We start from the raw sequence: 27,848 nt of genomic DNA on the forward strand, positions 1-27,848 counted from the left end.
CTGCGTGTGCGGGTGCGGCCCTGCCCGACACTGGCCCGGGGCCGTGCCACCCGCCGCCGACCGCGCTCACGAGGGACCGCGCGGGACGCGGACGCGGGAGCGGAGGACGCCCCCGCAACCGCTCTTCGGTCAGGCGCCACCGCGGGCACCTTGCACGGGTCCTCGGGAGGGCCAGAGGAGGGCGGCGCCCAGCGGGCAGTCCGGGAACCTGCCGGCCGCGGCCGAGAGGGCGCCCCGCCTCTTCTCGGAGCCTCATTCCCTCCGCAAAGAAGAGGGAGTCAAGCTGGAGGTCCCGTAAGGTCCTCTAGCGCTGAGAACTCATCTGTATAGAAAACTCCTATTTGCTGAATCAGCCAGTTAAGAATTCAGTTAAATTCCCAGTTACAACTCTCCACAATAAAAATTGTCACTTATGTTAAACCTCTATAGATATTCAGGAAGCGTGTAGTGATTTGGCTGGGTTGAGGCGGCATGATAGAGCAGCATCAAATGCATGTTGGTGTCTCATTAACTGTCAGGTTAACAGAAGGACAGAGATGGAAGGGCAGCAAGTACTCGTTGTGGGTATAAGCAGAAGACCACGGTAGGCAGGGGCATGTTCAAGAAACATGGTGTAGCCAGGTGAGGTATTATATGGTTTACGCCAAGAAGAGGGGCAGACAATGCTGGGAAGTTGGGTTGGATTCTTGGCTGAGGTGATGAGAGTAGCAGGGCTTGGATGAATGCAACATCCCTTTCCCACCCTCCAGGCTCCTTCCCCAAACACACACAGAACTAGAACACAAATGTGCATCATAAGTTTATTCCCGATGCGGGACAGATTCCTTCCATCCCCAAAACGAATCACATGGTGCCCTGGAGAAATCTAGGAGATTCTTCCACCAGAATCTAGGAGATTCTTCCCACTCCAGGGAAGGAGTGAGAAGGACAGATGCTGAGGACAAGGCAGACTTTGCAGTTCCCCAGCCTACTTATCCTCCCCTCCTCAACAGAGGAGAGCTGCTCCACACTATTTCCTCTCATCCACTCATCGCTGAAATAATAATAGGAAAAAAAAAAAGGCTCCACTATTTAAAAAAAAAAAAGACAAAAAAATCCTCAATATGGGGAGGGAGGGGTCCTGGCTGGGACTTGAGGTTAAAGGTCACCAATAGAAGAGGGACAGGGAGGAGAAGGAACCATCACTGTTTCTGCTGCAGGGCCTCCTTCCTTGCTGCGTCCTGTAGCAACTGTGTGTCGACCTCATCTGCCGGCAACTGCACATAGCGGACCACTGAGCCCCGGATGAAGCAGTTCTTCACTGATAACTAGACCAAGATAGACAAATGTGAAAACACCCTTAAAAATATCTGCTATCCACCAGGGAGCATCCTGCTTCTGTTTCCTCTTCACCATCGCCAACTCACCATGTGAGGGTATTTCTCAGGGTCTGTGACACTGATGTCAGTTAGTTTGATGTTGAGATACTAAGAAAAGAAGATGAATAGCATCATCAGCTCTAGAGAAAACATGCAAGTACCCAGCACCGAAACTCTCCCCTCTCCTTCCCCAAGACCCGATTCTAGGCTCCTACGATATCTCACCTGATCCACAGAATGGAGGGTTCCACAGATGCTGTTGGGGGAGATGGAGGAGAGAACCAAATCAGTTTAAACCAAAATAAACAGAGATGTCTTCAGAGCATGGATAAGAACATGGTTGGGGGAAGTCAAGGACTTAAGGAAGCCAGAAAACGTAGAACCAAAAGGGGGCATTCCTAAACCCAGGAGCAAGAAAGACAATGCTTTTACTGCAATATGTTATTTTACTTATTTAGTTTTTAAGTGTTATTTTTGAGAGAGCGTGAGCGCATGAGCGGGGGAGGGGCAGAGAGAGAGGAAGACACATAATCTGAAGCAAGCTCCAGGCTTTGAGCTGTCAGCACAGAGCCTGACTCGAGGCTTGAATTCATGAACTGTGGAATCATGACCTGAGCCAAAGTCAGACACTTAATCGACTGAGCCACCCAGGTACCCATGCAATGTGTTATTTTAGATCTCATGTCTCCTCTCCTAGAACCAACTCACTTTTTAAATTTTTTTTTTATTTTTGAGAGAGAGAGAGTGTGAGCAGGGGAGGAGCAGACAGAGAGGGAGACACAGAATCCGAAAAAGGGTCTAGGTTCCAAGCTGTCAGCACAGAGCCCGACATGGAGCTTGAACTCACAAACTGCAAGATCATGACCTGAGCCAAAGTTGGCACTTAACCGACTGAGCCACCCAGGCGCCCCCAAACCAACTCACTTAACAGCTACCATTAAACAACTGTCATGCACTAGACCTGTATTCCACATATTTGCAGTCTTTCTAGCCACTTTGCAAGATAGCCATTACCCTCTAGGGACTCAGAGATTGTGTAAGGTGCCCAAGTTTAGGACAAACAGGGACTTGAGTCCAGGTCTGATTCCCCAAACCATCAGCTATTTTCAAACATTTCTTGCCTTGGAACCAGAGCCCCATAGGTAAAGTAGACAAAATAGCTTAACATTGTTCTTGATGCAGGAAGGGATGTCCTGTCCCTTCCTCAATCCCTGGGCCCTCTGAAATGTAAATGAGGAATGCTATCAGAACACCAGTACTCCAAGTCATGCTACCTCTCTTTCCCAACCTCTTTAATTTCTGTCAATGGCTTCAACAGTCTTACAACCTCAAATCCTGAGTAGTACTTCACCATCCTCCATGACCTATGTCCCCATCATTTGATGACATTTTTCCAACATTTCCATAATTCTCTTTCCAATTTGACTTCTACAAACCAAGGTCTAATTACACCTCAATCCAGGTCAGCTTCCATCCTGGCCGCCCCGCATGTCATCACAATTCTATGTTCCTTAGGACTGTGGTTCTCAAACACTGATGTGTGCTCAAAGGTTTCTTAAGTCTGTGACAAAAGAAACACAGGTTGGGGCGCCTGGGTGGCTCGGTCAGTTAAGCGTCTGACTTCAGCTCACGATCTCACTGCTTGTGAGTTCGAGCCCCGAGTCGGGCTCTGTGCTGACAGCTCAAAGCCTGGAGCTTGCTTCAGATTCTGTGTCTCCCTCTCTCTCTGCCCCTCTCCTGTTCATGCTCTGCCTTTCTCTCAAAAATAAACAAACATTAAAAACAAAACACAAGTTAATATAGCGTGTGTTGAGTGTGTATGTAGTGTGCTAAAGATTACCAATATTCTTCCCTAAGAATAACTCTTTAATTGCCCTTACTTTCTGGGATGAACAAAAATTTTTAATAAAAATGATTATAATAAATGGTAATTTTAGAAATGTCCTTGCCAAAAATAAATTGGCAGTTCTCTGTGGACCCCAATTTTTTTTAAATTCTAAGTCTCTGAAATCCAGAGACATACTGCCTCAGTGGTGGCTTCCCCACATCCCTGGCTGCTGAAAAGCCTTTGAGAGCACCCTACTACCATCTGCAACAGCGAAGTAACTTTCAGGAATTGTGTAAGGTGGGGTCATTTCATTCAGTCCTTTAACAGTATCTGGCAGAAAAATAGTATGACATCAAGCATGAGAGAAACAAGCTCTTCCCCCAACCCAATGGACTACTTTCAAATCTTGTAAGTCCCTGTCGTAGGGCATGGGACATATTATTGCCATGTAGAAGTCCCAGGAAGGAGAGAAGAGGAAAACCAAAAACAAATCATCTCACAGAATTGCCTAGGGTGGTTTTGGCTTCCACACTTGTCTCTCTATATGGCCCCAACCTGTATACCATCAATACCATATGCATCACTAGTGCCATAAATGGGAATCTCTGATCTAAAAGGCAAGTCTAGGGTGCCTAGCTCACTCAATCGGAAGAGCACACAACTCTTGATCTCGAAGTTATGAATTCAAGCCCCACATTGGGTGTAGAGACTACTTTAAAAAATAAAATCTTAAAAATAAATAAAGGCAAGTCCCTCTCTTCATCATTCCTTACGACATCAACGTTTCCCCAACTAAGAAATTACCTCACAAAGAAACATGGAAGGTATTGTTGGGGGTGGGGAATACACTGATTCAAAGTTTCTAAAAGAGGGACGCTTGGCTGTCTCAGTAGAGCGTGTGACTCTTGACCTTGGGGTTGTGGGGTTGAGTCCCACACTGGGTGTAGAGATCACTTAAAAATAAAATCTTAAAAAAATTTGAGGGGCACCTGGGGTGTTCAGTTGGTTGAACGTCTGACTTCGGCTCAGGTCACGATCTCGCAGTTCATGAGCTCAAGCCCCACATCAGGCTTGCTGCTGTCAGCCTGTCAGCACAGAGGCTGCTTTGGATCCTCTGTCCCCCTCTCTCTGAGCCTCCCCTGTTTGTGCTCTCCCCAAAATAAATAAATATTAAAAAAAAAAAGTTGGGTATTAAGGAGGGCACTTGTGATGAGCACTGGTTGTATGTTAAGTGATGAATCACTAAATTCTACACCTGAAGCGAATATTACACTGTATGTTAGCTGGAATTTAAATAAAAACTTGGAAAATAAAGTTAAAAAAATAAAGTTTCTAAAGGAGAGTCAGGTAATAAGTAATGATACTTTAAATGTACACTTCATTCAAAGGATTTTTTTTCCTAAAGAAAGAGATGGGAACAAAGATGCATGCATGAGGATGTCCAGGGCAGCATGATTTATAAAAACAAGGGACTGGAAACAGCCTAAATGTGCAACAGCAAAGTCGGTTAAAGTAGTTCCAGCCAGCGAATAAAAATGCCATACAGACATTAAGAATGTTAAAGATCAACTTTATTGACATGGAAAATATCCACAACATACTGTCAGATGAAAAGCAAGTTTCACAACTGCATAAAGAATATGACCCTTCTTTTCAAGTTTTTATTTAAACTCTAGTTAACATAGTGTAATATTAGTTTCAGGTGTAGAATTTAGTGGCTCAACACTTACATACAACACACAGTGTTCATCACAAGTGCCCTCCTTAATATCCCTCACTCATCTAGTCCACTCCCTGCCCACCTCCCCTCCAGTGATCCTCAATTTATTCTCTATAGTTAAGAATCTATTTTCTGGTTTGCCTCTTTCCCACCGCCTATGTTCATTTGTTTTGTTTCTTAAATTCTACATATGAGTGAAATCATATGGTATTTGTCTTGCTCTGTTTTTAATTTAAGGGAGCGTGCACGCACGTGTGCACACACCAGACAGAACTGGACTTCAGTTCTGACTGTGTCATTCACTAACTGTGTAGACTTGAGCAAGTTTCTTAACATGTATGTCTATGCTTCAGTTTCCTCATGTGTAAGACAGCAACAATAGTATATGTCATATGGACATGTTATGAGAATTAAATAAATTCATACATACAAAGTATTCAGAATAGTGCTTAGTTGATAGAAGGTTCTCAAATGTTAGCTATTTTTCTTTCTTTCAGCACACAGCTATTAAGCACCTACTATATACCAGGCCTATGCTAGATACACAATGGTGAGCTGAGGTTCTGGCCCTGTAGGAAGGACAGGACACAAACCATAAACATTTCGATGAAACCACAATTTGAGAAGCACCCACTAGGAAGAAAATTAGACTATATGACAGACTTTATATGGCTAGACGGACCAGGAAAAAGTGTCTCCAAGGATACAGCATTTACTCCAAGTCCTGAACAGTAATTAGGAACTAATGATACAAGGGGGTAGAGGACGTAAAAGCAGCATAGACATAAGGGATTGCATTGGTCTTTGGCTTACCCTTTACATTTTCTTTAACAAAAGGAAGATTGTGCCATATATACTATTCTGCAACAGCTCTCCATATCAATGCATCGTATTCCTCTGTGACAGCTGTATAATATGGAAGTACCACAACTCAATCAACCCATTCCCTGTAGACAGCTATTTGTTTCCAATTTGGGGCTATTGAAAGTAAAACCACAAACCTCTTTGCACATACATCTTTACCTGTGGCACTGATTCGTACATTTCTGTAAGCTGGGTCAAAGGAGTCTATGATTTAGTCAGAAAAAAACAAAACTATGTTCGTTTCGCAAAGAAGGAAAAAATGTTATTGATGCCTGCGCTGCCCTCTTTCTAGTAAACTTAAGGCACTGGTCATTTATTTCTTCTGTAGCTCTCCCACTGTGCCCAGCCCTCAAATACTTGTCAAAGAGATTCCAGAGCCCTGCATATCTTCGCCCCCTACAGAATGGGTACCTACCTCAGGTCATTCTTGAGTTCCACGACCACATCCTTGCCCACGAGGGACTTGAAAAAGGAATAGAAGAGCTATTGGGCGAGAGGGGGAAAACCATCATATGGGAAGGCACACAGTAGGGAGGAGTGCTCCTTTGCCAGTATCCCCAAATACTGGTATTGGGATCCCCACCACATCTCTGGCAAGTTCTCAAAACTTCACAGGAAAGAATACTGATAGGGACGACCGCCTGAAGCGCAAATGATTCTGCACCCTTCACTGAGCCCCTGGCTGAAAGCCCCAGAGAGACGCTCTGCCCTGCACTCCTCGGGCTCTCCGGGTGCGTCTCTCAATCCCCCACCTCTCCTGGGGCCCTGCCCACTCGCCCCAGTGAACAGAATTGTACAAAGTATCCCATTCGCACCCTCCCAAAGCCTCCTGAGGTCTCGCTTTTTCCCTCACCTTGTTTCCAACTCTCTCCCGCGTTTGTTTTGTTTCCCTCATAAGTTAAAAAAAAAAAAAAAGAAAGAAAGAAAGAAAAGAAGGAAAATCCCCATTTGCTCCCAGGTGTCTTCCCCCGCACCCCAGAATTTGAGGCGTGAGAACTAAGGATGGAGGCAAGACCCCTGGGCCCAACTCCGACCCCACGGGTCAAAGCCTAGACGCCACCCCGATTACTATCCGCCGGCACGCCCGCGCTCCGCCCGGGCGCCCCCTTGTGACGTCACGGTACCTACCATGGTGCTCAAGCCGCAGCCGGCCGGGCCGGGAAAGCGAGAGCCGGGAACCGCGGGACTGGGGCCGGATGGCAACCGAGACGCTAGCCCGCGCGTGGGAATGGGCGGGGTCGCGCAGGCGCCACGAGAAGCTCGGAGAAAACTCAGAGCAAGCACTACGGCACGCGGCAGGGTCGCACCGCCGGGAGCGCTAGCAGGGGAGAGCCGAGGGGGCGCTTGAGCCGGGAAAGGGGCGGGTCTTCCTGCCTTTCCACTTCCTCCCGAGTGGCGGGCTTCCAAACACGCAGGCGCGGGCCCCAGCTGTTTGAAGAGGTGCACCGCCTCTTAGAGGTCTTTTTCACTGACAGTGCCATCCACAGCACGATTGCTCACACCTTACATTCTGCTGACAACTGTGGAGGAATTTGCGAAAACTCCTGATTTGTACACTTTTCTATATCTGTCACACTTCGATAAAAACTTTAGAAAATAACATGGTGCAGAACCCCCGAAATCAGGAGCCTGAGCACTCCTTGATTCTATCAAAGGCTCCCAGTAACATATTTCTCCCAAGGACCCAATCTCAGTCCATATTTCTCAGACCCTTTTGCCTGTAAAGGACTGAGTAAAACCAAACAGAAACTTGCTCAGGGCTAGAAATTCCCATTGTAACATTTCAGTTAAAACACAAAGGGACACAAGTGCTGTTACACATACTTCTATGCTCCTGTCCCCAAGGGTTTTATAAATATGGGATATGACACAATAGGTGAAAATATTTTTCAATAAGACTACAAATCCTCCATTTCTCATCTTGCACAAAAGTACCCATTTGTCAGCACTTTGTTGTAGAAATGTTTTCTGCATGTAAAAGATGTAATAATCGACTTTGAATACACAGATCTTGGATCTTCTGACCCCACTATAAGTATCATAAGGATATCAAGCAGAAGTTTGTCCCCACCCCCCGCCCCCCAGCTGAACCCTAAGCACCTAAACCACTCTATCACTGAGTACAAGCATAGCAACTGCTCTACCTGGAGCTAAAGGAGGCTGATGATCAAAAGTTATTTTCCTGCTTCAGGGACGCCTGGGTGTCTCAGTTGGTTAAGCATCTGACTCTTGATTTCAGCTCAAGTCATGATCTCACAGTTCCTGGGTTCGCACCCTGCATAAGGCTCTGCGCTAATGGCACAGTGTGGAGCCTACTTGGGATTCTCTCTCTTCTCTCTCTTCTCTTCTCTCTCTCTCTGCCTCTCCCTGTGGTCGCTCACTCTCAGAGTGAATAAATAAATAAACTTTACAAAAAGCTATTTTCCTGCTTAAAACAATTAGCTCATGAAAATTCAAATACTTTCCACTTACCAGTTTAATGATTCACAATGAGCTCACAATCAGACCACACACACTCTCTCTTCATTGATTCTTCTTTTCCTATTTTCAAGGTACAGTAACAGTCTAAAGATACCAGAAGAGGGGCACCTATCTAGCTCAGCAGGAAGAACATGTGACTCTTCATCTTGGGGTCATGAGTTCAAGCTTCACGTTGGAGGTAAAGATGACCTAAATGCACTTAAATATATTTTAAAAAATAAAAATAAACTTTAAAAAGGTAAAAAAATAAAAAAATAAAGATACCAGAAAAAATTTTTGTTTTAGGAACAAATTTACTGAGTGACAAATAACCATCCACACAGGAAGAAGAAAGTTGGGAAGGTTGGAAATAAATAACAGACATTCAAATTCATCAAATGGCTCAAAGAGGGGCCTAGTTTTCCTAAGAGTCAGAAACAGGGATTGTGAAAAGGTGGTATACAAGACTCTTTTGTCAGAATCTGAAAGGGATGGTAACAGGTTCAGGTCCAGTCAATTCAAGAATCATAATAATGTTTGAAGATGAGGGGAACAAAATTCACCTTAGAGGCACCCTAGAGCCCTCCAGCTCCAGATAAGATTAATCTATTTCTTCGATGGTGGGGCCTGTGGCAGCCCTTCCAGGAGTATACCCTGTCCCACAGGTAGGCCCAGCGCATCCTCCCTGGTAGAGTTTGGTGATGACTGGGTTACACACCTGCTCCAATTCCTTTCTCTTGTGATCAAACTCTTCTTTCTCAGCCAGTTGATTGGCCTCCAGCCACGAAAGGACCTCATTGCATTTATCCAGTATTTTCTTTTTATCAGACTCACTAATCTTGCCCTTCAAGCCCTCATCACTCACAGCACTCTTCATGTTAAAAGCATAAGATTCTAAGGCATTTTTTGCAGCGATTTTCTCTCTTTGGACCTCATCCTCAGCTTTGTACTTCTCAGCATCCAGGACCATGCGTTCAATCTCCTCCTTGCTCAGCCGGCCCTTGTCGTTGGTGATGGTGATCTTGTTGGCCTTGCCCGTGCTCTTGTCCATGGCTGTTACATTGAGAATACCGTTGGCATCGATGTCAAAGGTCACTTCAATCTGAGGCACTCCCCTGGGTGCAGGAGGGATTCCAGTCAGGTCAAAGCGCCCCAGCAGGTTGTTGTCTCGGGTCATGGCCCTCTCGCCCTCATACACCTGGATCAATACCCCTGGCTGGTTATCTGAATAGGTGGTGAAGATCTGCGTCTGCTTGGTGGGGATGGTAGAGTTGCGCTTGATCAGGACAGTCATCACACCCCCGGCTGTTTCCAACCCTAGGGACAAGGGAGCCACATCCAGCAAAAGCAGGTCCTGTACCTTTTCAGATTTGTCCCCCATCAAAATGGCTGCCTGTACAGCAGCCCCATAGGCCACTGCCTCATCTGGATTGATGCTCTTATTGAGATCATGACCATTAAAGTAGTCCTGTAGCAGCCTCTGAACCTTAGGGATGCGGGTGGAGCCCCCTACTAAAACAATGTCATGGATCTTAGCCTTATCCATCTTGGCATCCCGAAGAGCCTTCTCCACAGGTTCCAACGTGCCTCTAAACAGGTCTGCACACAACTCTTCAAATCGGGCTCTGGTGATGGACGTGTAGAAGTCGACGCCTTCATAAAGTGAATCAATTTCCAAGTTGGCCTGGGTGCTGGACGACAGGGTCCTCTTGGCCCGCTCGCAGGCAGTGCGCAGCCGCCTCACGGCTCGCTTGTTCTGGATGATGTCCTTCTTGTACTTCCTCTTGAACTCCTCCACGAAGTGGTTCACCAGCCTGTTGTCAAAGTCCTCTCCACCAAGGTGGGTGTCCCCAGCTGTGGCCTTTACTTCAAAGATTCCATCATCTATGGTCAGGATGGACACATCAAATGTTCCTCCACCCAGGTCAAAGATCAAGACATGTCGTTCTCCCTGACCTGCTTTATCTAAGCCATATGCAATGGCAGCAGCTGTGGGTTCATTGATAATTCTTAGCACATTCAGACCCGCAATCACACCTGCATCCTTGGTGGCTTGACGCTGAGAATCATTGAAATAAGCTGGCACAGTTATCACAGCATTGGTGACAGGGTGGCCCAAAAAGGCCTCAGCAGTCTCCTTCATCTTTGTCAGTACCATAGAAGAGATTTCCTCAGGATAGAAAGCTTTTTTCTCCCCTTTGTAGGACACTGTTACCTTGGGCTTGCCTCCTTCATTGATTACTTGAAAAGGCCAGTGTTTCATATCTGCCTGCACTACAGGATCATTAAATTTCCTGCCAATCAGACGTTTGGCATCAAAGACAGTGTTCTGGGGATTCATTGCTACCTGGTTCTTGGCCGCATCCCCAATGAGCCGTTCCGTGTCAGTGAAGGCCACATAGCTGGGGGTGGTGCGGTTGCCCTGGTCATTGGCAATGATCTCTACCTTACCGTGCTGGAACACCCCCACGCATGAGTAGGTGGTGCCCAGGTCGATGCCAATGGCCATTCCCTTAGCAGCAGCCATGGTCTTCCGAGGCCTGAAAAGAAAAAAATGAGATAAAGTTTTGGCAGAGTGCTTTTTTTTTTCTTTTACTTTATTACTTTTTTTAATTTAGAGAAACAGAGATGGAGAACATGAACGAGCAAGGGAGAGGGGCAGAGGAACAGAGAGAGAATCTTAAACAGGATTCACGTTCAGCATGGAACTCAACACAGGATTGATCCCACAATCCTGAGATCATGACTTGAGCTGAAAAAAGAGTTGGATGCTCAACGGAGTGAGCCATCCAGGCGCCCTTATTACTTTCCATTGTACTAAAATACACATAATGTGAAATTTACCATCCTAACCATTTTTTAAGTGTACTGTTTAGCAGTAAGTTCATTCACATTGCTGGCCAAACAACCTCCAAAAATCTTATCTTTCAAAACTGAAATTCTATATTCACTAAACAAACCTCCATTCCCCTTCTCTCTCCAGCCCTTGACAACAACTATTCTATTTTCTGTCTCTATGAATTTGATTACTCTAGTTCTTCATAATAATACAATTATACAGTAATTTCTTTTTGTAACTAGTTTTTTTTTTCACTTAGCAAGATATCCTCAAAAGTTCAAGTATGTGTTACAGCATGTGTCAGAGTTTACTTAAGCCTGAATAATATTAATTATATATATATAGGGGCATTATATATGGGGCACATTTTGTATATTCATTCCTTCCTTGGACACTTGGGCTGCTTCTACCTTATGGCTATTGTGAATAGTGCTGTCATAAACTCCATGAACAAGTTTATTGCTAGTGTACAAGTATTCCAGTCTCTTCTCTCACGGAGAGTGCTTTTTGGACTAAAGTATTCTTAGCGAATTGGAAGTAAGAGGGAGGACAGTTGGCATATATTCTGTTTAATTTTCACGGAGTGCAACTTCATTGTCCTGTTTATCTGTGATATTTTATTCTGAGATTGTAACTGTCTCCTGCTGAACTAAGATTATCTTATGTTCTGGTCCCTTCACCAGACATTAATCTCCATCTTTCGGTTTAGCTACCTTCCACAACTCCTTTACCCTCCATTAGGCATTAGTTGGCATACTATTGGGCTAGTCTGAAAATGGCTACTAGGAACCTAATCTAACCCTCACAAACTTTCTCAGACGAGATAGAGCGTGACAAGCAATCTCTCCAATCTTCTCTGGAATAAAACTATCTGAAGACATTAACAGATCAGCTCCTCCACTTCTTTCCAGCAGCTCTGACAAATCCCACCCACCTTGACTCCTTACCAAAGGATTCCCCCTTCCCTGATTAGTCAATGCACCCCATAGATTGAAACTACAGAACTTTCCAGCACTTTCTCAAACATGGATCTACTAGTCTTGCCTATTGTCATTCCATTTCAATCAGAGCCCTCCTGGCTCACCTATTGTCCCGCCGCCTTCGATCCAGTTTAATAATGTTCCAACTGCGGAGCCCCTGTGCGTGGGGGCTCCTTTAACATCCAAACGGCGCAGCCGGGGTTCCCCCACCCCCCACCCGCCCCGCCCTACAACTCTGAGCGGACTCCGGACCTACCATCCCCTACCATCCCGATTCCTAAATAGCCCATGAGGTCAGAGGCAGCACCCCCATTGTAACGCGTCTGGGGAGCCAGCGTCAACATACCCGCCCCCTCCCTGCCTCCGGCCCTGCCAGCCCCTCCCACCTCCTCGCGCCGACCCCCGCCCTCCTCGAAGCTTTGCAAGCCCAGCAAGCCCCAGAAGAGTCTGGAGAGTTCTGGGAGGGGCGGCACCCAGAACGCTGATTGGTCCCAGAAAGCCTGGAGGCAGGACGCGATGCGAAACCGCTGGAATATTCCCGGCCTGGCAGCCCCGCAGAGCTCCGTGATTGGCTGAGGACAGAAAAGGTGGGGCTCGACGAGGCGTTATAAACACAGAGCCGCCCCGTCCCGAAAAACAGCAAGCCTGCAGAGAAACCTTCGGGTTTCAGGCGGTGACCGCTAGCGCAATTTCCGCAGACCGGCTGAGTCGGGCTCCCCGCAAGTTCGAGTTTGCAGCTTCGGAACAGACCGAGTTCCTCGTCGCGTATCCCGACCGACGTTCACAAAGGCTGAACCTCAGCGCCGGGCAAGGGAGCAGGACACCGACATGGCTAAAACCGCAGCCATCGGCATCGACCTGGGCACCACCTACTCATGCGTGGGGGTGTTCCAGCACGGCAAGGTAGAGATCATCGCCAACGACCAGGGCAACCGCACCACCCCCAGCTACGTGGCCTTCACGGACACCGAGCGGCTCATCGGGGATGCGGCCAAGAACCAGGTGGCGCTGAACCCGCAGAACACCGTGTTCGACGCGAAGCGGCTGATCGGCCGCAAGTTCGGCGACCCGGTGGTGCAGTCGGATATGAAGCACTGGCCTTTCCGGGTGATCAACGACGGAGACAAGCCCAAGGTGCAGGTGAGCTACAAGGGGGAGACCAAGGCGTTCTACCCCGAGGAGATCTCGTCCATGGTGCTGACCAAGATGAAGGAGATCGCCGAGGCGTACCTGGGCTACCCGGTGACCAACGCGGTGATCACCGTGCCGGCCTACTTCAACGACTCGCAGCGGCAGGCCACCAAGGACGCGGGGGTGATCGCGGGGCTGAACGTGCTGCGGATCATCAACGAGCCCACGGCCGCCGCCATCGCCTACGGCCTGGACAGGACGGGCAAGGGGGAGCGCAACGTGCTCATCTTTGACCTGGGCGGGGGCACCTTCGACGTGTCCATCCTGACGATCGACGATGGCATCTTCGAGGTGAAGGCCACGGCGGGGGACACCCACCTGGGTGGGGAGGACTTTGACAACAGGCTGGTGAACCACTTCGTGGAGGAGTTCAAGAGGAAGCACAAGAAGGACATCAGCCAGAACAAGCGAGCCGTGAGGCGGCTGCGCACCGCCTGCGAGCGGGCCAAGAGGACCCTGTCGTCCAGCACCCAGGCCAGCCTGGAGATCGACTCCCTGTTCGAGGGCATCGACTTCTACACGTCCATCACGAGGGCGCGGTTCGAGGAGCTGTGCTCGGACCTGTTCCGGAGCACCCTGGAGCCGGTGGAGAAGGCTCTGCGCGACGCCAAGCTGGACAAGGCCCAGATCCACGACCTGGTCCTGGTGGGGGGCTCCACCCGCATCCCCAAGGTGCAGAAACTGCTGCAAGACTTCTTCAACGGGCGCGATCTCAACAAGAGCATCAACCCCGACGAGGCAGTGGCCTACGGGGCGGCGGTGCAGGCGGCCATCCTGATGGGGGACAAGTCCGAGAACGTGCAGGACCTGTTGCTGCTGGACGTGGCGCCCCTGTCGCTGGGGCTGGAGACGGCCGGCGGCGTGATGACTGCCCTGATCAAGCGCAACTCCACCATCCCCACCAAGCAGACGCAGATCTTCACCACCTACTCGGACAACCAGCCCGGAGTGCTGATCCAGGTGTACGAGGGCGAGAGGGCCATGACGCGGGACAATAACCTGCTGGGGCGCTTCGAGCTGAGCGGCATCCCCCCGGCCCCACGGGGAGTGCCCCAGATCGAGGTGACCTTCGACATCGATGCCAATGGCATCCTGAACGTCACGGCCACGGACAAGAGCACGGGCAAAGCCAACAAGATCACCATCACCAACGACAAGGGCCGGCTGAGCAAGGAGGAGATCGAGCGCATGGTGCAGGAGGCGGAGAAGTACAAAGCCGAGGACGAGGTGCAGCGCGAGAGGGTGTCTGCCAAGAACGCGCTGGAGTCGTACGCCTTCAACATGAAGAGTGCCGTGGAGGATGAGGGTCTCAAGGGGAAGATCAGCGAGGCCGACAAGAAGAAGGTGCTGGACAAGTGCCAGGAGGTCATTTCCTGGCTGGACGCCAACACCTTGGCCGAGAAGGACGAGTTTGAGCACAAGAGGAAGGAGCTGGAGCAGGTGTGTAACCCCATCATCAGCGGACTGTACCAGGGGGCGGGTGGCCCTGGGGCTGGTGGCTTTGGGGCTCAGGCCCCCAGAGGTGGCTCTGGGTCAGGCCCCACCATTGAGGAGGTGGATTAGGAGTTCTTCCCCAGATTGCTCGTGTTTGTTGAGGAGACGGTTGGGATTCATGCCTTTTGTATTGCCTTATATATCTGCATTTCATCACCTCTCAACTTTGCAACTTGTTTGCCAAGTTTCGACTGTCTCCTTTGTTGAAATGATGAAGTTCCTTTTTTTTTTTTGTAGAGTCTAAACCTAGCAAGAATTTATACTGCCATCTTTTGTGCATTTTCTTTTTTGTAATATTCATCCCAAACTCAGGCCTTTATGTTTTGTTGTTTTAACTGTTTTCTGTAGAGTAAATAAACTCAATAATTTGATTTTCTTGACTGTTTCTGTGTTTTATTTTGAGGTTAGAATAATTTGCATAGGTTGTCTTGTTAGTCTAAAGTTGAATGGTAATTTGTATCTTAGATAAAGGTCAGGGATCTGGAGAAGTACGTCTGTGTATTGCATTGTGATCTATTTCTTTCAAGTGAAAGAACTCTCCTTGGGAGAGTTGAAACAAATGCTTGGTATGAGTGGGTTGGGTCTGTGGATGCAGAAAAAATTACAGGCTACTGACATAGTGGTGTCAAATTGGTGAGGGGGTTGACCTTATGTAAGGGTGGCCTCAAAAGAGGGGGGAATGGGGATGTTACTGGAGAAGCTGACAAAAAGGAGAGGCAGTTAGGGAGTAAGGCCATGCCTGCCTGTTCCTGTAAGTACACCTGATATGTCAGAGCAATGATATATAATCTGGTTTCAGCATGAAAGAACAGGTGAGTCCTAAATTGGTAGTGAGGAAATGTGAGTTCAGGCACTGGCTTGCCCAGTTATGCATATGCCACCCTGATCTCTAGTTCTCATGTGTTAAAATGAAAGGGTTTTTTTGTTTGTTTGTTTGTTTTGCCTGGTGCCTCAGCCTTTACTTCTCATTTCCGAGAGGTTACTTAGATAGAAATGTCACATTTCTGGCTTTGGTTATTTACATTTTAAGTATCCGGTATCTTCAAGCAGTTTGTCCTTGAGTTTGGTGCCCCAAGAGAAGGACCCAGTAGTTCAGTGCCCTTAGGTACCAGGCACCGTTTTGGGGCTATGTGTTTATTAATTCTCATTCCACCACACCAAGTTTAGGTAGTGTTTGACTTGCACAGGTGAACATAACAGGGAGATTTAAAAGTTACTGATTTAACTGAAATTACTTCACTGGTTAAAAAAATTTCCAGTTCATGGGGCACCTAGGTGGCTCAGTTGGTTAAGCATCTGACTTCGGCTCAAGTCATGATCTCGCAGTTTGTGGGTTGGAGCCCCTCATCGGGCTCTGTGCTGACAGCTCAGAACCTGGAGCCTGTTTCAGATTCTGTGTCTCCCTCTCTCTCTGCCCCTCCCCTGTTCATGCTCTGTCTCTGTCTCAAAAATAAATAAACATTAAAAAAAAAATTCCAGTTCAGCAAAGGTGTTAAACCTGGATTCCAGCTCCGGTTTCCTCAGTTGTTGCCAGGCTGTCCCAAGTCCACAGGGCTTTTGTCTTTTACATGCCTGGTTCTGGGTTATTCCTAACCTAGGTTTCTCAGTCACTACCCATTTGCTTTTATTTTGTGCAATTCTAAACAATTCTATCAGAGAAACAATAGGATTGATAACAAAGGTTTAGTATTTGTTAACTTGGAAGAGGAAGGACCCTGCATCCCTGTACTAAGAAGACTTACTACAGGCCTCCCCACACACTACCTTCCCTTTGAGATGCTTCATATCCCAATTGCTAGCATTCTAGAAATAATTCCCCCCACAATTTCCTTGTTAGAAAATGCCTGCCCACAATTCTCCAGGCTTGATGAGTGAACCCTTTTAAAAATCGATTGCACCTGGGGGTTACAAAGTTGTTTTAGAACAAGATAGAGGGGGTAGGTGGAGATAATTGCAAGCACCCCTGAATTGTGCACTTAACTTTTTTTCAGTGTTTGTTTATTTTTGAGAGAGTGTGTGAGCAGGGGAGGGGCAGAGAGAATTGAGACAGAATCCGAATGAAGCAGGCTCTGAGCTGTCAGCAGAAAGCCTGACATGGAACTTGAACCCACAGTGAGATCATGACCTAAGCTCAAGTTGGACATTCTACCGACTGAGCCACCCAGGTGCCCCTGAATTGTGCACTTTAAAATGGTTTTTATGTTTTGTGAATTTCACTTCAACAAAAAACAAAGAAAAGGTCTCACTCTACATTCCATAAAAGCATTTTCTTTTTTGTTTTTTAAAGTTTTATTTATTTTGAGTGAGAGAGAATGAGAGCATGAGAGCAAGAGAGAGGGAGAGAAAGAATCCCAAACAAGCTCATTGCTATAAGGTCGGAGCCCAATGTGGGGCTTAAACTCATGAACCTTGAGATCATGACCTGAGCCGAAATCCAGTCTAATGCTTAACAGACTGAGCCACCCAGGTGACCCCATAAAAGCATTTTCTGTGTTCTTCAAAGCCCATCAAACCTTTTAGTAAATAATAGCCTTTGAAGAAAATCAGTGTTATGAGAATGACACATACATGGTAGACCTTGCCCTGGAAGTATGGAAATGGAAATCTACAAGATGCTTAGGCTTCTAGACCATATTATAAAGGCACTTTTAACCTTCAGGAGAGTTGAGCTGTAGGGCTGTGGACTCTAGCCATAGTGTAAATCAATTTTGATGAGGATACGCATTTGCTACAGGACCTCATCTGCCCCTTAGAGCTGCAGTGACTGTCATTTGCAGATAATACAGTGACTCTTCAGCAGCCACTACCACTATTTAGCGGAGAGGTGCAGGGGATAGGCAGGGCAGATTGGAAACGGGTGGAGATTGGGAAGGAGCTACCAAACAACTTTGATAAGAGTTTAGGGAAATCTCTAGAAATAACCCTGGACAAAGTAAGTTCCTATGGCTAGTCAAGTTACTAAGTAGGTGCTTTATTAAGAAATCAATATAAGACGTTGTTGCCTGCATACCTTTGCACAGACTGAAATAATCACTTTGTAAAGGCAAGGAGTTAAGGCTGATGAAATTGTAGATTTAAATAAAGTAAAGAGAATGTCAGAGCACCTGGGTGGCTTAGTGGGTTGAGCGTCTGGCTCTTGATTTCAGCTTGGGTCATGATCTCACACAGTTTGTTGGGTTCGAGCCCAGAGTCAGGCTCTGTGCTGACAGGCTGACAGAGGGGAGTGTGATTGGAATTTTCTCGCTCTCTCAAAACTAAAAAAAAAAAAAAAAAAAAAAAAAAGAATGCAGTGTCATCGCTGAAGAAATTTGTGTTTTGGGTAACAGAAGAAACTTGGGAGTAGGGGAGGTACATTGAGGAAAAAGAACTGTGGGTGTGGAAAGAATTTTAAAAATCTAGTACTTTCCCTAATACACGTTTGGGCGTAAGACTGCTTTATTAGCAACATACATACTGTCATTTCTCGTATTTAACAGGATTCTGTCATCAAAAATGAAAAAGATACCAAAACAACAACAAAAAAACCTTTTTTACATTTGAGAGAAGCGGGCAGGAACATGGGCTTTCGGTAGAAATGGGGTTATTTTAGGTGAGAGGATGATCCTTATAGTAGAGATAAGAAACAGTAACTGACATCAACTTTCAGTCTAATTGAAATCCTAAATACGTCCCCTTGGATCACCTCTTGGGAATCCGCTGCACTGGGACAGATCAATACCACCAGTCCCGCCCCTTTCCTCGAGCCGCTCACAGAAAGCCTAAGGGGTCGGGCCGCACAGGGAATTCCGGACATCGGGGTGAACCCAACCCGCCCCACCATCCCTGTCGGGCCCAGTCAAGGATCGGAAGATCGGGCACAACCGGGAAGCATTGAGGCAGGGGGAAGAAGGTTTCCAGAAGACGAGAATCACTTCCGAGGGCCTTTAAATGGGGAACTAGAGCCAGGAGGTGAAGGTGAGGCGGCGACAGGGCAAGGCCACCGGGTGCGTCTCCGCCGCACGTCCTCGCCAGGCCCCGGGTGCGCTCGCCTCGGGCTGTGTGGGGACCTTCTCTTCTGGCGTCTGGCCACCCAATTCGTCCGGCCTAATTGTAGGAGTTACGAGACTTTCCAGTGTTTTCGTCGCATAAATTAGCTAGTGTGAGAAATACTCTGAAGCTCTCGCCTTTTTTCTCCTTTAACCCCGTTTTGGAAAAAAACAATCACAAAACCCCGGTACCGGCCAGGCAATTCTGCGGCCAGCCCCGCCAGTTAGGCCCCAGCGGCGGCCTCCGCGCTCTGCGGCCCCGCCCTCGCCGGCTGGCGCCCCCGCCCTCTCCGGCTGGCGCTCTGCGCTCCCTTTCACCGCTGTCCCGAACTTTCTGGAGTTTTCTGGGTTCCAGGGCGGAGACTGACTCGTAGGAAAACTCATCAACAAACTGCCTCATCCAAGTCTCTCCACACCCTCAACCCCGCTAACTCCCGCCCTAGAAAATCAAGCTTAGTCATCTCTCTATATTTAATTTCCAGAAAATTCTGTGAACTCTGTCCCAGCCTAGCCATAGTAACAGGGCTCCCTGCTTTCCCCTTTTCGAGGGAACCTTCTGTTATGAAGGGAAGGGGAGGCAGGGCTGGGAGAGCTGGAAGGGTGGGAAAGGTAGGAGTGGGAGGTGGGGTTGGGATGGTCAGGAGTCAGAAGTGGCAGCCCAGAGAGAGGAGTCCCTGGCTGGTCACATAGCCCCGTGGTGTCCCTAATGTGCTCTGTCAGAGCCCTGACATTCACTTCACTCCCTTTTGTGGCCATTTGTTTTCCTCTTCGGAGAATGAAAGGGATAGGATGCCTGTGCCAGCCCTGAGAGAAGTTCAAAACGGGAAATATGAGGACCTGTAGGTTCAATCCCCTGTTCTATAATTAGCTGAGTGACCAGACCAAGCCACTGAACCACTGATCCTTTGTGTTCCTCTCTGAAAATGAAAAGGTTTGCCTGAATGGCCTCTGCCTGAAAATCTTAAGATAGTTTCTCCGGGAAAGAAAGTAATGCCATTGTCCTGGCAGTTGTCCCCAACCTTGTAGGCAACTCAACAGGAAAGACTTGAGATGTCAGACCTGAGTATGGAATCCCAGCTAAGAAGCGAGAAGGGAGCAAATTTTAGAGCACTACTCTGTCACAGGCACAGAACTAAGGCCTTAGAAGCATTATCTTATTAATCACTGATGCCTACCATCCTATAAAATAGATTCTGTTGATTCCATTTTAGAGATAGAGACTTTTGTAATTTAGGTAACTTACAAGCATTTCCTTGTGAAGAAGGAGGAAGAAGAGGAAGAAGCAAACAAACAAACAAAAACCAAAAATCAAAACAGCCTGAACAAGGAAATAGAGTCAGATACAAACCTGGGTATTTCTCAGTTTTTTCCAAGCTGCTGGAAATCTGCAGCTTTCCCAGGTCACTGCAGCTTTTGCCACCGACTTGTTAAAAATGCCTGGTTCAAGGTTTCCTATCGGTTACCTCTTTTACTTTTTTCTGGCTAAGCTTAGAATTATACCATCTTTTAAAACTGAAAGAACTGAGGAGAAAACAGTAAAGTTTGAGAAACTGCAGGGAAAAAGGAGAAGAAAAAAGAACCCGCAGCAGCTTCAGGGTGATAAAGGCTCCCCTCCTCCATACTTCCTGCCGCCAGCAGTCAACGTTCTCGGCTCTCCCTCTCCCGTCTCCCCACTCCCCGCTTAGTTAAGTACCTGACAGTTCCACCAGCTTGAGGAAACCTGATACTCTATCCTTTCAAATGCTAAACCCGATAAAACCTAATTGCAAACTTAGTCAAAGTAAAATTCTAGAAAATTTCTTGAGGTTCTTACAGTCACTTTAGACACCAGTTAAACCTGTGACTGGGTTTTTGCCTTGGAAGGCATCCAGTGTAAAAGACAAAATCCAGGAGACACTCTCCTTGCCAGGAAATGAAAAGGAATATAGATGTTTTGGTTTCCAGACCAGTCCACAGAGAGAGAGTTAACTCAAAAGGTAGGTCAACTATAGAGTGTAGGTTTCTGATTCATGGAAAACAGCATTTGTAATGGATCTTTTTCTGCTATGCCAACAGTAGCAAGATTTGAACCCCTATCACCATGTCTACCTGCCAGGCGGTGGGTACAGTGATGTCCTTTGCTTCCAGCCAATAAAGTTTAAACTGCAGATCTGGAAAGAAAGAAGGAATAAATCCAGAACTGCCGCTAGTAGCAGGTAATGGCAGGGAAGCTTCCAGAGGGAGGAGGTGAGATTAAGGGCCCCTAGAAGTGTTGACACATTGGGCAGCTATAATGGAAGCTTGGGGAGTTGCCAGAGATCCCATAAAGAAATGGAAAATTCCGTAAGTTTGACCAGTTTGACCAGATTAGGAGGTGACTCATTAGGGAGCCACAACTGAATGTAAAAAAAAGTTATCACTTGCCTGCACAAACACACACAGGATTGTGAAAGCAATCCCAATTCAGCAAAAATGTTCAAAAGCAAGATTCCTTCACTTCATCAAAAACTGTCTTCTCATATAAAAACAAATAAACAAAAACACTGTTTTCTCTCATTGTGTTAGGTTTTCTGTGTTCAACTATGTGGGTACAGCAATGTGTCTATTTTTGGTGGGTTGTGAACCTGGTACTATTTAATGTCACTTCCAGTTCACGCGCGCAACAACTGGTCTTACATATCCACAAATAATTTTTTTATTTTTATTTTTTTAAGATTTATTCATTTTTTTTTTTTAATTTTTTTTTCAACGTTTATTTATTATTTTTGGGACAGAGAGAGACAGAGCATGAACGGGGGAGGGGCAGAGAGAGAGGGAGACACAGAATCGGAAACAGGCTCCAGGCTCCGAGCCATCAGCCCAGAGCCCGACGCGGGGCTCGAACTCACAGACCGCGAGATCGTGACCTGGCTGAAGTCGGACGCTTAACCGACTGCGCCACCCAGGCGCCCCTAAGATTTATTCATTTTTGAGAGAGAGAGAACGCGTGAGCAGGAGAGGGGTAGAGACAGAAAGGCACAGAATCTCAAGCAGGGTCCGGCCTCTGTGCTGACAGCTCAGATGCTGACTCGGGGCTGGAAATCAGGACCACGAGATCATGACATGAACTGAAGTCCAAAGTTTAACCAACTGAGCTAGCCAGGTGCCCAAGAACTTTTTTTTAAAAGGCCAAAATGGGGGCGCCTGGGTGGCTCAGTCGGTTGAGCGTCCGACTTCAGCTCAGGTCACGATCTCGCGGTCCGTGAGTTGGAGCCCCGCGTCAGGCTCTGGGCTGATGGCTCAGAGCCTGGAGCCTGCTTCAGATTCTGTGTCTCCCTCTCTCTCTGCCCCTCCCCCGTTCATGCTCTGTCTCTCTGTCTCAAAAATAAATAAATGTTAAAAAAAAAATTAAAAAAAGGCCAAAATGATCAAATGTGTTTGTATTTAAAGGAGAGAGGAGGGGCGCCTGGGTGGCGCAGTCGGTTAAGCGCCCGACTTCAGCCAGGTCATGATCTCGCGGTCCGTGAGTTCGAGCCCCGCGTCAGGCTCTGGGCTGATGGCTCAGAGCCTGGAGCCTGTTTCCGATTCTGTGTCTCCCTCTCTCTCTGCCCCTCCCCCGTTCATGCTCTGTCTCTCTCTGTCCCAAAAATAAATAAACGTTGAAAAAAAAAATTTTAAAGGAGAGAGGAAAACATGCAGAAAGTTGGAATGTAGGATAGAAAACTAAGTGGGTGGATTAAATGCATGACAAATAATCTTAAATTTTAAAGGAGCTGTAAGTAGAACCTGGGTCCGGCCAACCCCTCCCACCTTCCAGCATCATCCCAACCAGTGTGCTTAACAGGGACCACCTGCAACCAGCTGTGGCTTATACTATTAAAGACTAAACATCCTCACCTCTCCCTTGCCGACTGACCTCCCTCTGCATTTCATTTAAAAAGGAGGGCCAGCCTACGGGCGACAGAGGGCAGAAGATCGAATTCTGGGGTCTGAGTATGAACCGGGAATTAACAGGCAAACCCTCTGGGAATGGGGTGGCCCAGACCCCCCAGCTTGATAGAGGAGGGAAATGGAGAAGCCCCAAGGTTTTAAAGACAGCTGAAGTCCTACGGAAAGTTTTTTCTTCCTCTGGCCCGAGCCCCGCCCAAAGCGAAGGGGAGCAGCGGATCCCAGCCCTAGCCTACCCCTTCCCCTGCCCCACCCCTCCCCCTCCCCCCTCCCCCCCCCCCCTCCCCCCTCCCCCCGCCCTTGACCCAGCACGTTCCTTCTGGGGCACTGGGGACGTTCTCCAGTTTAAGAACCAATTGTTTACTTAAGTGTTTTTCTTTTAAAAATTCAAATTCTCCCATCCCCAGGTATTTCAACCGTGTAGGTTAGAGACGATGTCAAAACTATATTGCATTATCTCTTTCCTTCTCATTTCTACTTTAAATCGAAAGTGGGAAAAACGCCACGGCTGGCTAAGGCAATCCTCAGGCAGCTCAGGCCTTTGGACCAATGCACCAGCGGGCCTAAACGCGACCCTATCCGTCAGCGCCACAGTCCAATCAGAGTCTCTTTGACCCGCCGATACCCCACCCACTTCGAGAAACTTGGGAACTTTACGTATTTGGGGTATCCCTGGGAGTCGTGTATTCCTTAACCTTAATCTTAAACCGCAAAACTAGTTTGAACCCCAGGCGGCTCTCACTGGCCTGCGATTATAAATGCCAGTCTTTCTAGTCAATTTCAAAGTCCGTGGACAGCATCGCTGGGAGGTACCGAGACTGGGTGGGCGGAGCCAACAACCGCCCTTCCCAGCTCCTCTCCTCCCTCCCCTTAGGACTCGGGTTCCTTCCCAAGAATCCGAGAAGAGTCTGGAGAGTTCTGGGAGGGGCGGCACCCAGAACGCTGATTGGTCCCAGAAAGCCTGGAGGCAGGACGCGATGCGAAACCGCTGGAATATTCCCGGCCTGGCAGCCCCGCAGAGCTCCGTGATTGGCTGAGGACAGAAAAGGTGGGGCTCGACGAGGCGTTATAAACACAGAGCCGCCCCGTCCCGAAAAACAGCAAGCCTGCAGAGAAACCTTCGGGTTTCAGGCGGTGACCGCTAGCGCAATTTCCGCAGACCGGCTGAGTCGGGCTCCCCGCAAGTTCGAGTTTGCAGCTTCGGAACAGACCGAGTTCCTCGTCGCGTATCCCGACCGACGTTCACAAAGGCTGAACCTCAGCGCCGGGCAAGGGAGCAGGACGCCGACATGGCTAAAACCGCAGCCATCGGCATCGACCTGGGCACCACCTACTCATGCGTGGGGGTGTTCCAGCACGGCAAGGTAGAGATCATCGCCAACGACCAGGGCAACCGCACCACCCCCAGCTACGTGGCCTTCACGGACACCGAGCGGCTCATCGGGGATGCGGCCAAGAACCAGGTGGCGCTGAACCCGCAGAACACCGTGTTCGACGCGAAGCGGCTGATCGGCCGCAAGTTCGGCGACCCGGTGGTGCAGTCGGATATGAAGCACTGGCCTTTCCGGGTGATCAACGACGGAGACAAGCCCAAGGTGCAGGTGAGCTACAAGGGGGAGACCAAAGCGTTCTACCCCGAGGAGATCTCGTCCATGGTGCTGACCAAGATGAAGGAGATCGCCGAGGCGTACCTGGGCTACCCGGTGACCAACGCGGTGATCACCGTGCCGGCCTACTTCAACGACTCGCAGCGGCAGGCCACCAAGGACGCGGGGGTGATCGCGGGGCTGAACGTGCTGCGGATCATCAACGAGCCCACGGCCGCCGCCATCGCCTACGGCCTGGACAGGACGGGCAAGGGGGAGCGCAACGTGCTCATCTTTGACCTGGGCGGGGGCACCTTCGACGTGTCCATCCTGACGATCGACGATGGCATCTTCGAGGTGAAGGCCACGGCGGGGGACACCCACCTGGGTGGGGAGGACTTTGACAACAGGCTGGTGAACCACTTCGTGGAGGAGTTCAAGAGGAAGCACAAGAAGGACATCAGCCAGAACAAGCGAGCCGTGAGGCGGCTGCGCACCGCCTGCGAGCGGGCCAAGAGGACCCTGTCGTCCAGCACCCAGGCCAGCCTGGAGATCGACTCCCTGTTCGAGGGCATCGACTTCTACACGTCCATCACGAGGGCGCGGTTCGAGGAGCTGTGCTCGGACCTGTTCCGGAGCACCCTGGAGCCGGTGGAGAAGGCTCTGCGCGACGCCAAGCTGGACAAGGCCCAGATCCACGACCTGGTCCTGGTGGGGGGCTCCACCCGCATCCCCAAGGTGCAGAAACTGCTGCAAGACTTCTTCAACGGGCGCGATCTCAACAAGAGCATCAACCCCGACGAGGCAGTGGCCTACGGGGCGGCGGTGCAGGCGGCCATCCTGATGGGGGACAAGTCCGAGAACGTGCAGGACCTGTTGCTGCTGGACGTGGCGCCCCTGTCGCTGGGGCTGGAGACGGCCGGCGGCGTGATGACTGCCCTGATCAAGCGCAACTCCACCATCCCCACCAAGCAGACGCAGATCTTCACCACCTACTCGGACAACCAGCCCGGAGTGCTGATCCAGGTGTACGAGGGCGAGAGGGCCATGACGCGGGACAATAACCTGCTGGGGCGCTTCGAGCTGAGCGGCATCCCCCCGGCCCCACGGGGAGTGCCCCAGATCGAGGTGACCTTCGACATCGATGCCAATGGCATCCTGAACGTCACGGCCACGGACAAGAGCACGGGCAAAGCCAACAAGATCACCATCACCAACGACAAGGGCCGGCTGAGCAAGGAGGAGATCGAGCGCATGGTGCAGGAGGCGGAGAAGTACAAAGCCGAGGACGAGGTGCAGCGCGAGAGGGTGTCTGCCAAGAACGCGCTGGAGTCGTACGCCTTCAACATGAAGAGTGCCGTGGAGGATGAGGGTCTCAAGGGGAAGATCAGCGAGGCCGACAAGAAGAAGGTGCTGGACAAGTGCCAGGAGGTCATTTCCTGGCTGGACGCCAACACCTTGGCCGAGAAGGACGAGTTTGAGCACAAGAGGAAGGAGCTGGAGCAGGTGTGTAACCCCATCATCAGCGGACTGTACCAGGGGGCGGGTGGCCCTGGGGCTGGTGGCTTTGGGGCTCAGGCCCCCAGAGGTGGCTCTGGGTCAGGCCCCACCATTGAGGAGGTGGATTAGGATCCTTACCTTCCTGACTCGTATTTCTTTCCAAGTCGAGGTGACCTGAGGACCTTGCTATCACACTGTATTTTTTCCTACTTCCAGTTTTCTGTTATTTCAATTTGTTCTAAAGTTAGGTTGTAACCTGATAATGTTTGTCTTTATTATTTCCTTGTGATATACTAGTGTTTTTAGTAGAGTTTTTGCCTTGAAAGTAAGTTGGTGCTTTTTTTCCCTTCTCTGTAAAATGAGCAAACACTGCCACCCTCTGTCCAATTTTGGTTTGTAAACACCGGAAGTCATGGAATGGCTTTTTTTTTTTAAACAATTTGTATACTTCATGATGAAAAATAAAATGTTACAAATACAAGTCTATTTTTATTTGAGGGGGGATAGCGGACCTTTCTTGGAATGTCTGATTTTCATAGGCTGAAAAATACAGTATTTCTGAAGAGAGGTACACTATGAGGAACTGTGACTTTGGCTATTTTAAGACTTAATTGTAGGTTTTAAATTATATCTGTGCTAGAAAACAAAACTTCAGCTGCCCATTTTTGTGGGTGACACTTTTTTTTAGGGGAAAAGGGGATGGGAGCTGCAAAAATGGTTTTGGGGAGAACTTCTGGGTTAAAGGCAGTGTTGAGAGATGTTCACGGTTCTTTACTCACACTTAACGTGTGCAGAGCCCTTAATTTGTCACTTCTGAACTGTGAGTCTTAGTCTTTTATTTAAGTTATAAATTATTTTAGAGGTGTGCAAAACAGCAAAAATGAGATGCAGATTCACACTCTAGGGCTGTAAATGCCAGCTGGGTGACCAAGTGTAAATTATTTAACCTCGATTTGGGTTGTCTCATTTTAAAATATTTTGTCAGAATGACCTCCCTTTTTTTTTAACTTTATTTTTTATTTTTTTTTAATTTACATCCAAATTAGTATATAGTGAAGCAATGACTTCAGTAGATTCCTTAATGTGACCTCCCTTTTTTTAAATTAAAATTTTTTCTTAAATGTTTTTGAGAGAGCGATGGAGTGCGAACAGGGGAGGGAAAGAGAGAAAGGGAGACACAGAATCTGAAGCAGGATCCTGGCTCTGAGCTATCAGTGCAGAGCCTGATGAGAGGCTCCAGCCCACAGACCTCGAGATCATGACCTGAGCTGCAGTCGGTCACTTAACCGACTGATCTACCCAGGCACCCCAGTACAACTTCACTTTTAAAGATCTAAATCATTTTGAGCAGAAACGTGGCATAGACCAGTAACATTTTTTGCCATGGTCACCCTTGCTGCAGTTATCAAGCGCATGAAGACCAAGATTCTGAGGATTTGGGAGGCATGACAATTGATGAGGAAGCTTGGGGCAAACTGAGGGCAAAATACAGGCTGGCACACAACACTCCATCCCCAGGTGGAAAATGTGTGATACCCCTCAGACACTCCTGGCTACCTGAGAACAAAGGAAAGTGCTTGCCATGGTAATGTGGGAAACTAACAAGTCCTTGAAACTTGCAGAGTCACATGTCTCTAGGAACTACGTTGCCTCAATGATAACACTTTGCTGGGGGCGAAAGAGAACTCTAGCTTAACATTATCCCAACCTCAAGGATCCTGTAAGTCTACTTCCTTTATCTTAACTGCCCCAAGATATATGCTGGGAATCATATTCCAAGCTTATGCCCCCCTCCCCTATATACATCTGAATGGTCTCTTGACTGGGGTTTTATTAAGCGGTAATAAATGGCGTTTCCCTAGCAACAGCTAGTCCCTCAAGGTACTGGAAACCTTGCTTCCAAAATTCTTAGAGACTTACTCTATCCCTGACCCCCACCCAACCTGAGGATATAAAATGTTACCAGTCAGGACACCAGTGCAGCTCTTCCTGCCCATAGGTCCTGTCCCCATGGTTTAATAAAATCACCTTTTTTGCACCAAAGTCCTCTTCAAGAATTCTTTCTTGGTTGTCGGCTCAAGACCACCCCACGGTCAC

At 48.3% G+C, this 27,848-nt stretch overlaps 3 protein-coding genes across 4 annotated transcripts; 1 reads left to right on the top strand and 2 right to left on the bottom strand.

The window, feature by feature from the left end:
* Nucleotides 1–786: 786 nt before the first annotated feature.
* LSM2 (LSM2 homolog, U6 small nuclear RNA and mRNA degradation associated) lies at nucleotides 787–6,843 on the bottom strand. Its single transcript, XM_030315124.1, has 5 exons — nucleotides 6,624–6,843; nucleotides 6,186–6,253; nucleotides 1,584–1,614; nucleotides 1,407–1,466; nucleotides 787–1,307 (listed from the first exon to the last, which is right to left on the bottom strand). Exons 1-5 carry the CDS (start codon nucleotides 6,663–6,665, stop codon nucleotides 1,182–1,184), a joined length of 327 nt encoding a protein of 108 aa, XP_030170984.1. The 5' UTR covers nucleotides 6,666–6,843; the 3' UTR covers nucleotides 787–1,181.
* A 1,709-nt stretch (nucleotides 6,844–8,552) lies between these two features.
* LOC115513752 (heat shock 70 kDa protein 1-like) lies at nucleotides 8,553–12,548 on the bottom strand. Of its 2 annotated transcripts, none has more exons than XM_030315122.1 (2): nucleotides 12,436–12,548; nucleotides 8,553–10,770 (listed from the first exon to the last, which is right to left on the bottom strand). In XM_030315122.1, exon 2 carries the CDS (start codon nucleotides 10,755–10,757, stop codon nucleotides 8,832–8,834), a length of 1,926 nt encoding a protein of 641 aa, XP_030170982.1. In that variant the 5' UTR covers nucleotides 10,758–10,770; nucleotides 12,436–12,548; the 3' UTR covers nucleotides 8,553–8,831. The 2 variants fall into 2 exon arrangements, with proteins under 2 accessions (XP_030170982.1, XP_030170981.1); XM_030315121.1 differs by lacking the exon at nucleotides 12,436–12,548 and adding an exon at nucleotides 12,154–12,254.
* Nucleotides 12,549–12,697: 149 nt separating this feature from the next.
* LOC115513751 (heat shock 70 kDa protein 1) lies at nucleotides 12,698–26,232 on the top strand. Its single transcript, XM_030315120.1, has 2 exons — nucleotides 12,698–14,794; nucleotides 25,872–26,232. The coding sequence occupies exons 1-2, from the start codon at nucleotides 12,878–12,880 to the stop codon at nucleotides 25,878–25,880; spliced, it is 1,926 nt and encodes a 641-aa protein (XP_030170980.1). The 5' UTR covers nucleotides 12,698–12,877; the 3' UTR covers nucleotides 25,881–26,232.
* Nucleotides 26,233–27,848: the final 1,616 nt, after the last annotated feature.

The sequence above is a fragment of the Lynx canadensis genome, chromosome B2, assembly GCF_007474595.2.
Source record: "Lynx canadensis isolate LIC74 chromosome B2, mLynCan4.pri.v2, whole genome shotgun sequence".
NCBI lineage: Eukaryota > Metazoa > Chordata > Mammalia > Carnivora > Felidae > Lynx > Lynx canadensis.

Bases quoted from the DNA above. Each gene is read 5' to 3' on its own strand.
- LOC115513751 (XM_030315120.1), top strand. From the start codon at position 12,878: ATGGCTAAAACCGCAGCCATCGGCATCGACCTGGGCACCACCTACTCA.
- LOC115513752 (XM_030315122.1), bottom strand. From the start codon at position 10,757: ATGGCTGCTGCTAAGGGAATGGCCATTGGCATCGACCTGGGCACCACC.
- LSM2 (XM_030315124.1), bottom strand. From the start codon at position 6,665: ATGAGGGAAACAAAACAAACGCGGGAGAGAGTTGGAAACAAG. The intron at 6,254-6,623 runs GTGAGGGAAAAA...CTCGCCCAATAG, and splicing joins GGGAGAGAGTTGGAAACAAG to CTCTTCTATTCCTTTTTCAA. The intron at 1,467-1,583 runs GTGAGATATCGT...TTCTTTTCTTAG, and splicing joins CCCTCCATTCTGTGGATCAG to TATCTCAACATCAAACTAAC.